This window comes from Olea europaea, unplaced genomic scaffold (assembly GCF_002742605.1).
Source record: "Olea europaea var. sylvestris unplaced genomic scaffold, O_europaea_v1 scaffold124, whole genome shotgun sequence".
NCBI classification, from domain to species: domain Eukaryota; kingdom Viridiplantae; phylum Streptophyta; class Magnoliopsida; order Lamiales; family Oleaceae; genus Olea; species Olea europaea.
Genome location: NW_019229835.1, coordinates 197,921 through 214,665, shown reverse-complemented (window position 1 = coordinate 214,665; position 16,745 = coordinate 197,921). Strand labels below are relative to the sequence as shown.

Here is a 16,745-nt window from a genome sequence, read left to right as displayed (position 1 = left end):
CGGCCAAATATGGACAGTGGCTGCTTTTTTGGGCAGCCCATACTTGCAGAGCCCAACTCATGATATTGATATCCCGCCTGAAAAATTAGGGGGAAAAAGTTAGGGTTCTATAATTATATTCATACTACATTTTCATCTTCTTGGACTACTTTTAATTAATTATAAAGGCCTGTTTAATGTAGTCTTTTTGATAATATATTTTGTTGAAATTGGATAGTTAAAAGGTATGAAAATGTTAGGGGTTCACATAGAAATTATTTTGCTGGGAGAAACAATCATTTGAAATCAGTTTAGGGAAAAAATTAAGTTTCAAAAAAATTTGTATCAAACACGGACGAAATGTTTACATTGTTTGCTTGTTATCATATTTATATCTCTACCTTTTTCTGTTGCATTTTTATCATCAATTTTTCATTAATTAACTAGTACATTTTGTCGTTGATTACGGTTTTGACCTAAACATTTATTAATGAAAAATTGGAGACAAAAATATGTCAAAACAAAGTTTGAAAAACAAGTGACGGTAAACAGAGATTAGATATTATACTATCTGGTTTCTTCAATTGAATGTTCCAAATTATAAGTTGCAGCCAAGATTCATATCTATGAATATTCTATCTGCTGGACCACATTATCTGGCAACCTGCAAAAAGCTACTGCAACTGTAATAGAATAGGTACCTGAAAAATAATACACAAAAGAAAATTAGTCAGTTTGACTATGGATGTCAATGCATTGGGCCACTATTCTCAAGAGTAAAGCAAAATCATCCAAAATTATATAATCTTACACTTCAAGTGTAGGCATATGTAACACTTCCATGTCCACCTTCCAAGCCAAGCCATGTACCCACTCAGATCCCTCCATTTGAATCATACTTATAAATTAATACCCCAATAGGGTTCACTTCATTTATGTAAATCAAAGCAATCTACCATAACAAATACAAAACCTACCTAAATATCATGGACAAGATTCTATTTCTTGCCTTAATAGTTTTGCTTTTGGTGCCTTGTAGAAATGCAGAACCAAAATTTTCTCCAGAGTTCGAGGGTCTCGGGGAGCTTGAGAATTTGGATGTTGAAGGAAATGGGGAAGAGGAATTCGAGTTCTTGGAGTTGCCATCATGGGAATCTGATCGCGCAAGCAAGATTCTTGTGAATGTGGATGCATTTGGTGCAGCTGGAGATGGAACATCCGATGATACTCAGGTGAATACAACCATTTAAGTCTCCCTTTTTTCCTATTTCTTAAAATTTACATTGTTTCTACATTTGTGTTGCTATCTTCAGGCATTTGTAAATGCATGGAAACAAGCTTGTTCTACGCCAAAATCTGTGTTACTAGTTCCTGAAGGACGCCGTTATCTAGTCAATGCTACAAGATTTACAGGGCCTTGTGCTGACAAGTTAGTAATCCAGGTACCTATATCTCTTTAATGGATTAAGCATTGGTTTTGTGTTTTACTAATACATTAATCGAGAATGCAGATTGAAGGAACGATTGTAGCACCAGACGAACCAAAGAATTGGGACCCCAAAAATTCAAGGAATTGGCTTGATTTTTCTAATTTAACCAAGGTTCTTTTCCAAGGAGGTGGAGTTATTGATGGCTCAGGCGGTAAATGGTGGGCAGCATCTTGCAAAAAGAACAAGTCCAATGTAATATTCATTTACTTTGTCTGGTTTTTAACAAACAAGAACTAATTTTATGACCATATTCTTACTGTTTACTCGTGTTGTTACTTTTTATTTTTTCCAGCCATGCAAAGGAGCACCAACTGTAAGGTTCTTATCCCTACTAAGTAGATCTATCATGCAAGCACCGTGAACCATATCCTGCTACATTAAAAAATTAACAACATATAGAAATGAAAATGTGATAAAATTGCAGGCATTGACAATAGATTCAAGTTCTGCCATAAGTGTGAAAGGCCTTACAATTCAAAACAGCCAACAGATGCACTTTGTCATTTCACGATCCAACTAAAATCATAAGATAAAAAATATGATTATCAACTTTTTAATAATTATCAGTAATAACATGAGCGTTTTTTATTAATTGCATGTCAATGTGTGCTACCTCTATCAGCTGAAAGTGTGAAAGTTCGTGTAATTTCAATTGAAATGTCTGTATATCCCATCCAAAGAAGAAGGGAGAACAATGAAGAATGTGACGAAATGTAGAATCCAATTCAATTCAATGTATATGATTGTTCCACTGCTACAATAGAAAAGAGTAAAAACATAATTACAACCAATATTGGACATTTTCAAATTTAATGAATCAATATGCTACGTTATCACCTCCTTTAACACATGGTGGTGTTCAGGAGACGATTGTATTTCAATTGTCAACGCCAGCTCAAATATCAAGATGAAGACCATCTACTGTGGACCTGGTCATGGAATTAGGTACAATATTTATGCATATTTTGCATAATTAGGTATAATTCTTAATAACAGTCATGAATACCGCATGTTTAAGATTCGGCTCGATATGTATTCTATCCTGTTGTACTTACTTGCAAAGTATCTTTCATGATTATGATACACCAGCATAGGTAGTCTTGGGAAGGACAACTCCATCGGTATAGTTGAAAATATAGTTCTGGATAATGCATTCCTTCGAGCTTCAACCAATGGCCTTAGGATCAAGACTTGGCAGGTAATTTTCTTGTCTCCAGAATCATCCATAATTTGTACGCACATCCTTATCCTTGTTCATTTGAGAACTGAAGGAAAGTCTGGGTTTTGTAGGGAGGATCTGGTTATGTGCGTGCAGTACGCTACCAAAATGTGATGATGCAAGATGTTTCAAATCCAATTATCATCGACCAATTTTACTGCGATTCACCATCAGCCTGCCAAAATCAGGTGCATATTTTGGTGAATGACAAATTTGTTTTCTCCATCAAGTATCATAAATGAGCTTTTCTTTTCATTTTTAATAGACTTCAGCAGTGGCAATAAGCCAAATCATGTACCGTAACATCAGTGGAACTTCAAGAAGCCAAAAAGCCATGAAATTTGCTTGCAGTGACACAGTCCCCTGTACCCACATAGTGCTCAATAACATCAACTTACAAAGAAAGGATGGCACCGTGGAAACCTACTGCAATTCTGCTGCTGGCTTTGGTTATGGATACGTTCAACCTTCAGCCGAATGCCTTTCTTCCTCTGATAAGGACAACATTAATAAACCAGAGGAAGAAGAAGAATATTTCATCCATACTGAACTCTGAATCAGTTTTCCTTTTTATATACTTTAGCACTAAAAGATTATATTGGACCATATACATTAATAGTAAAAGTGTAGTAGTATTGTATTGATTGGACCCACTTTGGACTCTTTAAGATTCCACATTGATACTCTAATTTATTAATTCAATATGTTATATAAAAGTATAACATATTTTGGAGAATAGTTGAAATTTTTTATGTAACATTCCATTCTGGAGAAAATATAATAGAATAAGAATTATTGAAATGTGATTTTCAATTCTTCTTGTGCCATGATGGTTTCTTTTTTGTTTGCATAATCTACTTTCTTAATATTAGGTATGTAAATTGGTTTCTAAAATCATAAGATAAAAAATATGATTATCAACTTTTTAATAATTATCAGTAATAACATGAGCGTTTTTTATTAATTGCATGTCAATGTGTGCTACCTCTATCAGCTGAAAGTGTGAAAGTTCGTGTAATTTCAATTGAAATGTCTGTATATCCCATCCAAAGAAGAAGGGAGAACAATGAAGAATGTGACGAAATGTAGAATCCAATTCAATTCAATGTATATGATTGTTCCACTGCTACAATAGAAAAGAGTAAAAACATAATTACAACCACAAGATATGATGTAAATCCTTTTCTTTGGTAGTAGAATCAAAACTCGAGTCGACCTTAAGACCCTCCATGACGGAGAACAAGAACAGATCGATAAAGGGCAGCAACATGGAGGAAGCATATCAACACAATAATGAAATCATCAAGAAGACCAATGATACCTAGCAGCGCTGTCACGAAAAAAGAAAGTTGCACTAACGTAAACATTATAAGAATGCAAATAGAAGACAATTTGCAACCATTAGTACCTTCAGGGACAATGTCCACGGGACTGAGGACATATGTAGCACTCAATATAATCTGCACATTAGCAAAATAAAAATAAAAAACCGCTCAAAAGTAGAAACTTCCCTAATGAACATCAAGGGGGGAAAAATTGAACAACTCTAAAAGCATCCATCTAATTGTATCCCTAGATACAAACCGCTAATATCGGATTAAATAAGTCGCTTAGCATATTTTAATAAAAAATTTCAAAATGACCTGCAGTAAAAATTTAGGTGTTATGCCAGAATGTTTCGTGTGCATACCATTAAGAGGCCTCATTCAAGCCTACTTTCATGAGCCATAAAGCTGTGTCAAAGAGAAGTTCTTGAGGTTAATTTTTGCCAAAACTCTATATAAGAGTTTACCATACTAAAGTTTAGAAACATGTTTACTTTGTGCTTGTTTCTACTGAGTTTTTCATGTTAACTTAATAGACGATGAATAAAATAACATGGCTGTTACATGTAATTTAAGAGCCTGTTTGAGCCACATTATTTGGAAAAAAATACTGGGCCTATCCGGTAGTGATTCTGAGAATTGATTTTTTGACCATTAGGAGAAAAGTGGGGGTCACCCGTAAAAAAAGAAGTCAAAAATTATGTCTAGAATAATGAAATAACAGTCAAAAAATCAACTTTTTGGGGGTGAAAATCACTCCTAAACGGGGCTACATTCTTAAACAGTGATTTGATATCATTTCAAACATACATTCTCAATAAAATAATGTTACACGCAAATTCAAAACTTTTCCTTACTTTTTAACCACATATTTTCCATCAATTTACTATGCGAAAATATATTCTTCAAAAATAATGTGGCTCAAACACACACTAAGTATGACCGTAAAAAACGAAAAGTTTGATAACATGCTGTCATAGTTGCATATTGGAGAGTGACGACTTAACTGCCAGAAAAACACGTGCCCGCATAACAAGCGGAAGTGATCTTTGTGGATTGATCAAATCTTGCAACAATCTCCTTAAAAGAAAGGGAAGATCTTGCATCCTCTGCCAACCAGAAAGATATTGCATCATTAATCATATCATAATGAAATCCAAGAATTTTTAGACATTCAATTGGTGCCCTTAAGGATGTGAACATTAAGACCAAGAAAGGATTGGACATTAAACATGTTTTAAGATACTCTCAGGTCTTCAAGAGTCTCAAACAATGCTTCAAAAGATATCATGCAACAAGAATAACAGTAGTGGTGTCTTTCATTACACTATTCTATAGAATGCATAACTGATACTACTCTCCTAAGCTCTTTGCTTTTTTTTTCTAAAGATAATTCGTGATCAAAAGAATAACTGTAGTAAAAGAAATACATGGGCACAAATGCAAACTCGAACATGTCAAGAAATTAAAAAGCCATGATCAGATTTTGGAATACATAACTGGAGTTAAAAGCCTTCAATGATGTGAGAGTAAACGAAAAGGATTAGCATTAACAATGAAAGATAAGAGTTATATTATATAATTATCAAGAATTTAAGCCAAACTGAAGTCATAATATACATGAAAATATATGAAATCTAAGCACGATAAAAAAATGAGAAAATAGGAGGAAATATTTATTCCCTTGTGAAAAGAAGTGGGATCTTGATTAATCTGTTTTTTACTCTCATTATTAGCGCTGGGACACATAAATCAAAAACTCTTTGAGTTCAATTTGGATGGAACCTACTTTTCAACTTCAAATCAGTAATTGAGTTCACAAGAAACTGGAGCCATAAAAAGAAATAGTTTAATATGGAAAAGCATTCGATTGGAGAAATTATGTTGAAAATTCATTTACTGTTGTACGAGAAAAGAATTCCATCTGTACATGTGTGCCGAGAATAACATATAGGAATCCTGGAACATAGATAGAAAAACTAAACCCAGTATTATTAGGCAATAATATTATTTGGTATATTTAGTTTCCATATATGTACGTGATTGACTCTCTATATAAATAAAAGGGAGAGGAGACGAAGAGTAGATTTTTACTCTCTCCGTTTATGCAAACTAATCTTCATGGTATCAGAGCACTGAAGAGATTTGGTAATTTACTAATAGACAATAAACTAGAGGGAAATCCAGGAACATGAAGGACAGTTGACAGATTAATGTTAGGACTGGGACAAGTATCGTCTGAGCCTGCAACACTAGTTTGGGAACCGTTAGCCAGGGTGACACATGTGGAATGAGTAATAGGATGATAATCAAGGAGAGAAGTAGACGAACCAGTCGTGTTCTGTTGCACCAGAATGAGAGGATGACAATAGACAGTGAGAAGATGCAATACTTGACTGAGCGAGTGTGGCTATAGAAGTGGAAGTAGCCTGTTTATGAGCTAAAAACTCAGCATACTCATCTCGTGGTACAATTAAGAGATCAGATCCTTGTGTTGAGCTACAGTTAGTTACCGATCCAGATATTAGGTGATGGTCCTCATTAGACGAGACCTGATTGGCAGAACCAGATGGTTTGCCATGTATGTCCCAGCAATAATCAACGAAGTGACCTATACGACCACAGTGAGTACATTTTCGAGGTTCACGATTTCCCAAACGGCTACTGCTTCTAATATCTTGTCCACCTCTAGAACTAACACCACGTCCATTTCGACCGCTGCGTCCACCCCTAAATGAGCCACCCCTAGCAACAAAGGCAGGATGATCTCCACTAGGTGTATTATCGGAGAGAGTAGAGCGCTGAATACAAGAGAATGTCTCTGGGAGACTTGGACGTTCTTTTCCACCCAATATCTGTGCCCCGACAGCTTCTAACTCTGATGGAAGACCAAGAAGGAATTTAATAACATCAATGTCTCCTCGCTGTTTTTCCATAGTCTTCAAGTCAAGAGAGAGAGGTTGATGCATATTTCTTTCCTGACGCACAGCCAATAGTTTATTATAATACTCAACAAGGCTGGAGGAGCCTTTCTCAAGCCCAAAATATTGTTTGCAAGTCTCATAAATTCGAGTAATATTCCCAGTTCCAGAGTGTATATGTTTAAGATGCTCCCAAATTTGCTTAGCAGTAGACATGTAGAGTGATGAAGATCCAATATGAGGCTCAATACTACTGATCATAAGTCCAATAATTGCGTTATCATCTTGATCCCACTGATCGTTGAGAATAGAATTGGTCTTTACAGAGTCACCTTCTGATGATTTGACAGGCGACTTGTCTAAAATCAAGTGGTTATATAAATCTTTACCTCGCAAGAAAACTTCGACACACTTAGTCTAATAAATATAATTTCTTTCATTCAATTTTTCTGGTGCCAATGGTCCAATCAAATTGAACATTTCCATCTTGGATGACGTAATTTTGGATCGTAGAGAATAAGACCAATTAACAATAACAATCAATCACAAAATCACAAATATGCCCACAATCAGAGTGAACAACTAAATAATATTAAATGAGGCCCACTAAGTTCAATCCACCAAAAATTAGCCCACGTAAATATATTCAAGCCTACTAAAGTGAATAGGCCCAAAGAACACACTACCCAAATTTGCAAAACGAAACTCACTGTAAGATGAGAACCCGCCGTTGATCGAACACACCGGGACGTCGTAATCCCACCCAAGATAAGCTGAAACCCCTCGATCAACACATAGAGGAAGGACGCTTGAATTGCATGCAAGGAACCCCTAAAGCACTTCGCTCACACAAATGGGTCGACAAGCCTGCACCTAGGAACACCGGCAATCGCGTAGCTCACACACACAAAGGAACGAAATGCTGAAACCGTACACAAAGATGTTGGGAACTAAGATTCAGAATTCGACCCGAATGACGCCGGAAAAACTGCTGCAACCCACAACTGCACACAATGGCAAGCTTAGAACCCGACTCGAACGGAGTCGAAAAACTACCGCAACCCATGAAAACTGCTGCAACCCACAATGGCGAACTACAACCCAAACTCCTCCTACGAACAGAGCGTTGACGCCAAGAATCTGCACCTAATACACGACCACTACTCCAACCACCTGCCGTGTCGACAACCACGACGGTTTGCTCGGAAGAAGAAGTGGTAAGTAATACCAAACCCTAAAGGAATCGCTCTGATACCATAAAGATTAGTTTGCATAAACTGAGAGAGTAAAAATTTACTCTTCGTCTCCTCTCCCTTTTATTTATATAGAGAGTCAATCATGTAAATATATGGAAACTAAATATACCAAATAATATTCTTGCCTGATACACTTTTTTGGGTGTGTTTGTTATGTTCATTCCTTTGGTCCTAGCCGTGACAAACTTGACTCTCGCTCTATGAGATGTGTTTTCCTTAGTTATTCTCAAACACAAAAAGGGTATCGTTGTTACAATTCTTCTCTGCAATGCTATTTTGAAAGTGCAGACGTCACCTTCGATGAGTTTACACCTTATTTCCTTGATCATAGTACGTCTCCCGAATCTACTCGGGATCCCGTTAGCTTACCAGTTCCATATCTACCAGTTGGCATTTCTCCGGAACCAGTCTCGTCTTCGTCTACTATACCAAGGTCCTCATCTTCTCATAAGGAACCACCTCCTACTTTACAGGTTTATACCAGACGATCTAAGATACCACCACCCGTGGCCCCATCCAGCGCCTTGCCGTCTTCAGATCCTACTTCTGTCGTCTGTTCCGATACTGAATCCTTGCCCATTGCTCTCTGCAAAGGTAAACGTACTTATGTAACTAAATATCCTATTAGCCACTATGTCACTCTTGATTTGTTGTCACCTTCATTTTCTTGTTTCACATCCCAACTTTCTGGTGTTTTTGTACCTAAGACAGTGAAAGAAGCTTTATCTGATCCTGAGTGGCAAAAGGCTATAGAATTGGAAATGGCAGCCTTACACGAGAATCAGACTTGGGACCTTGTTCCTTCACCACCTGGTATTCGTCCCGTTGGTAATAGATGGGTTTATGTTCTGAAGTTGATGGGACTATTGATCGGTTGAAAGCTCAATTGGTTGCTAAGGGCTACACACAAACCTATGGTGTTGATTATGATGAGACGTTCTCTCCGGTTGCTAAGATCTCATCTATTCGAGTTTTGATTTCTATTGCTGCTAACCTTGATTGGCCATTGTTCCAGTTAGATTCTTGAATTTTATGCGCAATATTAAAGAGATGAAAACGAAAATCAACACAAGAATTTTACGTGGTTCGGCGGTGTGCCTACGTCCACGAGAGCGAAGCGGAGATTTCTTTATTCAGTAGTTAAAAATAGGGTTACAACATATTATTTAAGCCCTGTTTGGCACCCATTTTTATCAAAATGCATTTTTCTCTCTTTTCTTTTCAACCACACATTCTTTATTAAAATAATATTACACGTAAATCAAAAACTTTTTCTTATTTTTCAACCACACATTTCCCATCAATTTACTATTCAAAAATGCATTTTCACATAAAAATTCCTACCAAACACCCTTTTATACTAACCCTAGCCTGGGCCCATATAAGACTTTAAGGCCCGTACAGAAAATACCCCTATACCGTACTGCGGGGGCAGCGTCCCTAACAACCAGACAATGAATTAAACCCGCACAAGGCCGATGCTGTCGCGGAGTGTTCCACTCTATATGAGCCACATGAACAAAAATGCCTTCCTTCATGGTGATTTGCACGAAGAGGTCTATATGGAGCAACCACCTGGGTTTGTTGCTCAGGGGGAGTACCAGAACTATGTTTATAAGTTGAAAAAGACTTTATATGGGTTAAAGCAATCACCGAGGGCATGGTTCTAAAATTTGGTCTTCAAAGGTGTCAGACAGATCATTCAGTATTTCATCTACAAACTGATGTAGATCGTGTTATCCTTGTAGTTTATGTAGATGATATTGTAATAACTGGTGATGATGCAAATGGGATTGCTCGATTGAAACAGTTTCTACAAAAACATTTCCACACCAAAGATCTAGGCAAGCTTCGATATTTTTTGGGTATTGAAGTTGCTAGGTCTCGGGCAGGCATCAACTTATCTCAGAGAAAATATGTACTTGACCTGTTAGATGAGATAGGTTTTCTTGGAGCTCGTCCAGTTGATACCCCTATGGATCCTAATATGAAACTTTTGAAAGATGAAGGAGAATCATTTGCAGAACTAGGGAAATATCGTCGTTTGGTTGGAAAGTTGAATTATCTTACTATCATACGACCGGATATTTCTTCTGCAGTCAGCATTGTTAGTCAGTTTTTGGATACTTCTCGAGTTTCCCATTGGGAAGCTGTGATACGTATTATTAGGTATTTGAAAAAGGCTCCAGGTCTTGGATTGTTGTATAAACCAAATGGAAATATCAGAATAGAAGGATTTACAGATGCAGATTGAGCAGGTTCTCCGTCAGATAGACGATCTACTACTGGATTCTGTACTTTTCTCGGTGGTAATCTTGTCTCTTGGAAAAGTAAGAAACAGACTGTGGTTGCAAGATCAAGTGCAGAAGCGGAATATAGGGTGATGGCTCATACTGGTAGTGAATTGATGTGGTTGCAGCACTTTCTTCAAGAAATCAATCTTTCACCCTCTACTCCTATACCGATGTTCTGTGATAGTCAGGCTGCTTTACATATTGCATCCAATCCAATTTTTCATGAAAGGACCAAGCATATTGAAGTCGACTGTCACTTTATTCGGTACAAGATAGTATGTAGTGACATGTGTACACCATTTGTGAAAATCGGAGACCAACTTGCTGATATGTTTACGAAATCATTGAACAGTAATCGGTTGAGATTTCTGTGTTCCAAGCTAGGTTTATATGATATATATACTCCAGCTTGAGGAGGAGTGTTAAGGAAGAAAATCAATTAGAAAAAATGTGTATTAGGCAAGAATATTATTTGGTATATTTAGTTTCCATATATGTACGTGATTGACTCTCTATATAAATAAAAGGGAGAGGAGACAAAGAGTAGATTTTTACTCTCTCAGTTTATGCAAACTAATCTTCACAAGGAATATTATATACTGAACTATAATGATACCAATAATTGTCCTAATTGACCCCCACATGTGTCTTTCTCCTGAAAAAAGAAAAAAAAAAAAAAAAAAAAAAAAAAAAACCTTTTCTATGGACATTTCTGCCCCCGACATCCTTTCATACGAAACAGAGAAATTCATTGAGTAAACAGCCAAGCTTCAACTATTTTAGACTCGTATTTTATACCAAGCAGACCTTGACCATATCAAAGTTCAGCTTGAAAAGGCTTGTTAACACCCTCCCCACCCCCCGGGACCTTCACGAAACTGAATCTCAGATTGATCTTTCATCGGAATTTCCTATAACCTATTAATAACTAGCAATACTAAGTTTTGTATTCAAAAGCATCAATTATTAAAAAACAAATTGAATGCAGTGTTAAAAATATCTCAGCCATAAAGAACTCACAGCACTCAAAATTCCAAAATAAAAGTAAAAGCACCATTTACTCAAATGGACAAGAAAGAAACAAGTCTCGTTGGGAAAGTAATTACTCAACTAGAATGAGGTGGGACTGAAGTCAAAGGAACAAATAAACAGGAATGAAAGTTTGTACGAAACAACATCAACTTTTTAGGATGATACAGTTCAAAATTTAAGTGTGACAAATAAAACACAATGGACTTGAAATATACCTGCATAAGACCATTTGAACGTTCACCAAAAATATGGTTATATCTTTCTGTCCTCTGTAAAACCTCAGCAACTCCAGGATCGTGACGCTGCCTTGATGAAACCTCACTAGGAACCAACAAGGTGATCTCACGTCGACATAGGGGACATTTACAAGGATGAAGAGCAGATCCATAATTCCAAACTTGTAATATACAATTACCTAAAAACGAAACATTACAGTCATATACCAATTATGATAACTCTAGTTAAGACTGAAAAAAAAAAAAAAAAAACATATCAATGTCATCTGGTCAAGATGAGCCTGACTTCTGAATAGAGGGCACTTAATAATCCCTCACATCGCAAGGATATCTACAAGGTTTGAATGGAATAATTCTATAAATAAGCCAAATGAAGCATTAATTCTATTTTCAACTTTGTGTGCAGGAAATAACTGGTGTAATGCCTTTTAAACTATAGTGTTCTATAACTAAAAGATCAAGTGCTCCCAGATTCCGGCATAGAAATATTTCTCCATTCCAAAAGTAAGACTAAAGGGCGCCCTGAGACAACCATTGATAATGAATTCTTCTCTGTGATAAAGAGTAAAAATCATTCATTCCAGTTTCCATGTGCATTCACACATAATTCAATCTTGAAATTCAATAGCAACTTTAACTAGTAAGAAACAATCAACAGCGAATCCCTATGTGGAATTTAAACAAAAAATCAAGGGTGCCTGCGCAAAGCAAAAATGGACTGACCGCAGAACCAATGAGAGCAATTGGCTTGGCAAGGAATATGAAAATTGGCTTGGCATATCGAGCAGAAATCATAATCCGTCGGGCCATCCATTTCTTTGATTCTTTCGACTGCAATCTTCCTTTACCTTTTGTTCCTTGATTCTCGATTGATTCATAGTGCCTAAGTGACTTCGGAGAGTGGTTAGAAGATTTGTTGGGATTCGGGTCACACTGTAAATATACAAAATTATAATAGGAACTTTGAAAAAAGGAGTATTTTTAAATTAAAATTTATTAGTAATTAAAAATATTTGAAAACAATACAAAAATAGTGGGAATTTGATGAAATATATAATTACTACAATATATAAGTTACGGTATATGGTACTAAAATCAAGAATTAAGTTTTTTTCAATTTACTTGTCTCAAATTATTATTGCTACAAATTTTAAAAAATATGTTATAATTTTAAGAAAAGTAGTTCAAGAATTCGGTATTTCGCCGCTTATAACTTTCAGATAACATTTTTGCTCAACGTGGCATCACCTAACAATCAAGAAATAAGTAAATTTACATTTTTCAAGAAAGCCCTTACATTTTTCAAGAAAGCATTTACTTGTTATTTTCAAGTTTAACCAGACATGTTGCAAGTTAATCTTTCTTCAAGGCTTGCTTGACAAGATAGCACATGAAGCAAATAAAACATCGTATGTTTACAATAGAATTTCATTCAAATGGAACTTCCCAAAAATTAATAAACCAGAAATTGCGACATCAAGAATCAAGATACCGGAAAAACTATGTAGCTAATGGCAGCCTCTAATGGAAGGTCTACGATTTGTTTATAATAAATTTAAAAGATAAGCTCGTGAGGTTTCATGCCGGACTTGAGAGAGAATCTTGCACCCAAATAGGACTTCAAATCAGGAACAGCTTCAATTTCTTTAAGCAATGCTGCATCAACGGCTTTCTGGTTATCCTTCTTCTCTGCTGGGAGAGAGGCTTTATCCTAATTTCAGGCGTCACAATATTACAACTGAAGAATCAGAACAACAACAATGCATATAATCAGATTTGGAAAAAAAAACTGCCCCCCGGGGCACATCCAAGTTGGCAAAGGAAGGACAGTGCGGGGCTCGCAACCCCAGCGTGGGGAGTTCATTTCTGGTTGGAGCAGCTGAGTGTTGTAATAACGAGAGGAAGGGTTGGAGCAGTTTGGTGATGTAATAACCATGGAGGAGGCTCCCTTGGGGCCAGGAGTATAAAGGTTGTTCGAACCCGATCAATTTGGGCACATCCCGCGATTTACCTCCCTGAACTGCTGAGGGGCCGGAAGTTCAGGGACGAGGATATAGTCTGGCGTAAGCTGGGACACCTCGTTAAAAAAAAAAAAAAGATTTGGAAAAAAACTAACCTCCTTTTCTGCCTCCAAGAATTCAGTCTCACCCTTCTTCTTTTTCTTCTCGACTTGCTTTGCAAAGTACTCGTCATCAAATTTGTTAACATTTACCTCGGAGACGGCAACCTTTGTTGAAGTTGCTATCACATAAGCCTTGTTAACACGTCTTACAGGAACACCATTGATTTGGAATGGTCCTGTATCAAAAGTACAGCACTTCAATAATTGTGTTCAATGTCTGGCCTAGAACTAAGGAACAAAAAAATAAAAACTAAAGAAAAGAGGAAGGGGCAGTTTGCCCGAGCAGAAAGTAGCACAACACATACTTCTCAAAATACAACTATGGAGGAGTGATAGAGCTCACCGAAAAAGAAACAAAATTGGGGAATAAATACCTCAGATACAATATGGGGATCGCAAGACAGGCTATAAACTGTTGGCATTAATTAAAGCATAGAAAAGAACTGTCCAAAAATACCTCCAATCCTTGTAGGTGCCAGATATATGGATCCTTATTCTTATTGTCAAGGTGACAATATTAACTATATAAACATCATTTTTAACGATACATTCCAATTAAAGCATGAGTATTATCCTCTTATACACCATCCATTTCTATCTGTTTATAAATTAAACTGTTTATAAATACTTTCCATGTAGAGACAAAAGGCCCCTTTTTATTTTTTGGCAAGGATCATTCATGAATCAAATAATGTAATTTTAAATGGCTAAAAGCACGTCAACCTCGTCTCAGAATTGAGCTTGAAAATAACTAAGGTAGGGTTTGATTCACCCAATTCTCATTTTCCACCGAAAATGTAGTATTTGATTTACAAGATTTTCCATGGAATTGGTTTCTAGCTTTTATTAGAAGTCGTGATATTCCTTGATTTGGTGGAATTCCCTGCTACTGTAGCGATTTTTTTTTTCATTTTTTTAAGGCAATGGAAACCAATTTTAAAAAATATTGTAAAAAAATATTTCTCTTTCATCGATAATTTTCATGTAAAACAAAGTCAAACGAACACTAAAAAATAGATGATTTTCTTGAATTATTTATTTATTTATTTATTTTTTGCTTTTTGGCAATGGAACCAATGTCATCCCCAATTTCAGTAAATTCTATTATTTTAATTGACAATTTTCATGTAAAATAAAGTCAAACGAACATTAAAAAAACTATTATTTCAACATTTTTTACATAGAAAATTATACCAATCAAACACAATAATTTACAATTCCCAGGAAAACAATTTTAGGCAATTTAATTGCCTAGAATTCTTTTCCACCAAATTCAATTTCATCTTTGCAATCAAACGGACCCTAAGAGTGTGTTTGATATGATGGATTTTCCATGAAAAATGGAAAATGAATTTCATTTTCCAATTTTAAGAGTGTTTGATGGCTCTTTTTTTCCATAGAAATACATTTCTTCGTTGTCTTGCACATATGATTTTTCAAGGTTTTCATGGAAAATGATTTTCCAAGTTACTGTAGCTATTTTTTTTTCTTTTTTTTTTTTTTTTTTTTTTTTTTTTTGGTTAGCAATGGAAACAAATTTTAAGAATTATTGTAAAAAAATATTTTCCTTTAATTGAAAATTTTCATGTAAAATAAAATCAAACGAACACCCAAAGATAGATGATTTTCTTGAATTTTTTTTTTTGGGTTTTGGCAATGAAAACAAATTTCATTCTCAACACCAGTAAATTCTATCCCTTTAATTGATAATTTTCATGTAAAACTAAGCCAAACGGACATAAAAAAACACTTTAATTTAAACTTTTTCACGTGAAAAATTATACCAATCAAACACAATAATTTACAATTCTCGGAAAAATAATTTTCCATCAATTCAATTCTCTGGAATTCGTTTTCTTTCCACCCAAATTTTACATCTGCAATCAAACGGACCCTGTGTATGTTTGATAAGCTAAAATTTTCCCAAGAAAATGGAAAATGAATTTCAACTTTCACTTTTGTATTGTTTGATAGCTTTTTTTTTTTTTTTTTTTTACCTATAATTCATTTTCCACTTTTTTTGACACCTAAGTTGAATTCCACATTTTCCTTTAATTGACAATTTTCATATAAAACAAAACCAAACGAATACCAAAAGATAGATGATTTTCTTGATTTTTTTTAATTTTTAATAATGAAAACAAATTTCATCCCTAGTATCAATAAAATATATCCCTTTAATTGACAATTTTCATATAAAACAAAGTCAAACGAACAACAAAAACTACTTTTATTTCGACATTTTCTACGTGAAAAATTATAACAATCAAACACAATAATTTACAATTCCCAAAAAAATAATTTCTAGGCAATTCAATTCCATGGAATTCGTTTTCAATTCAATTCAATTCCATCTTTACAATCAAACGGACTCTTATTTCAATATTTTCCACGAGAAAAATTATACCAATCAAACACAGTAATTTACAATTCTCAGGAAAACGATTTATAGGTAATTCAATTCCCTGAAATTTATTTTCTAAACAATTTAATTCCATCTTTACAACCAAACGGACCCTAATTGAGTAATTTTGCCCTGGGCTTTAGCCGGGCTTTCAGAGATCAAAATATAAGAGAAAAAATGAAGGGGAAAAATCATATTTACCTTACAAATATAAAATATTTCATTTTATACTACCTTATTAATTTCAAAACATACAGTACTATATAACTCAGTATAAATAACAAATTTACCGTGAGCGAAACTTCCCCTACTTTAATTTGTAACTAAAATGTTTATGCACAATCCAAGCGGGCATAATAAATAGAAAATGCTAAATGTATGGGAATGGAACTTCAAATTCAAATCGAGATTTAATGAGATGATAACATTACAACCTCATGGCTAGATTTCACCTGCTTGCCCTTTTT

At 35.2% G+C, this 16,745-nt stretch overlaps 2 protein-coding genes and 1 pseudogene across 2 annotated transcripts; 1 reads left to right on the top strand and 2 right to left on the bottom strand.

Annotated features, from left to right (window-relative positions):
* Nucleotides 1-826: 826 nt before the first annotated feature.
* LOC111374364 lies at nt 827-3,497 on the top strand (annotated as a pseudogene).
* Nucleotides 3,498-3,706: 209 nt separating this feature from the next.
* On the bottom strand, nt 3,707-12,677 carry LOC111374363 (E3 ubiquitin-protein ligase RNF170-like). The gene is made up of 5 exons (XM_022997022.1): nt 12,476-12,677; nt 11,732-11,931; nt 5,021-5,122; nt 4,097-4,148; nt 3,707-4,018 (listed from the first exon to the last, which is right to left on the bottom strand). The coding sequence occupies exons 1-5, from the start codon at nt 12,564-12,566 to the stop codon at nt 3,906-3,908; spliced, it is 558 nt and encodes a 185-aa protein (XP_022852790.1). The 5' UTR covers nt 12,567-12,677; the 3' UTR covers nt 3,707-3,905.
* A 630-nt stretch (nt 12,678-13,307) lies between these two features.
* Nucleotides 13,308-14,296, bottom strand: LOC111374342 (60S ribosomal protein L6-like). The gene is made up of 3 exons (XM_022996997.1): nt 14,218-14,296; nt 13,869-14,050; nt 13,308-13,463 (listed from the first exon to the last, which is right to left on the bottom strand). The coding sequence occupies exons 1-3, from the start codon at nt 14,294-14,296 to the stop codon at nt 13,308-13,310; spliced, it is 417 nt and encodes a 138-aa protein (XP_022852765.1).
* Between the last annotated feature and the right edge of the window lie 2,449 nt (nt 14,297-16,745).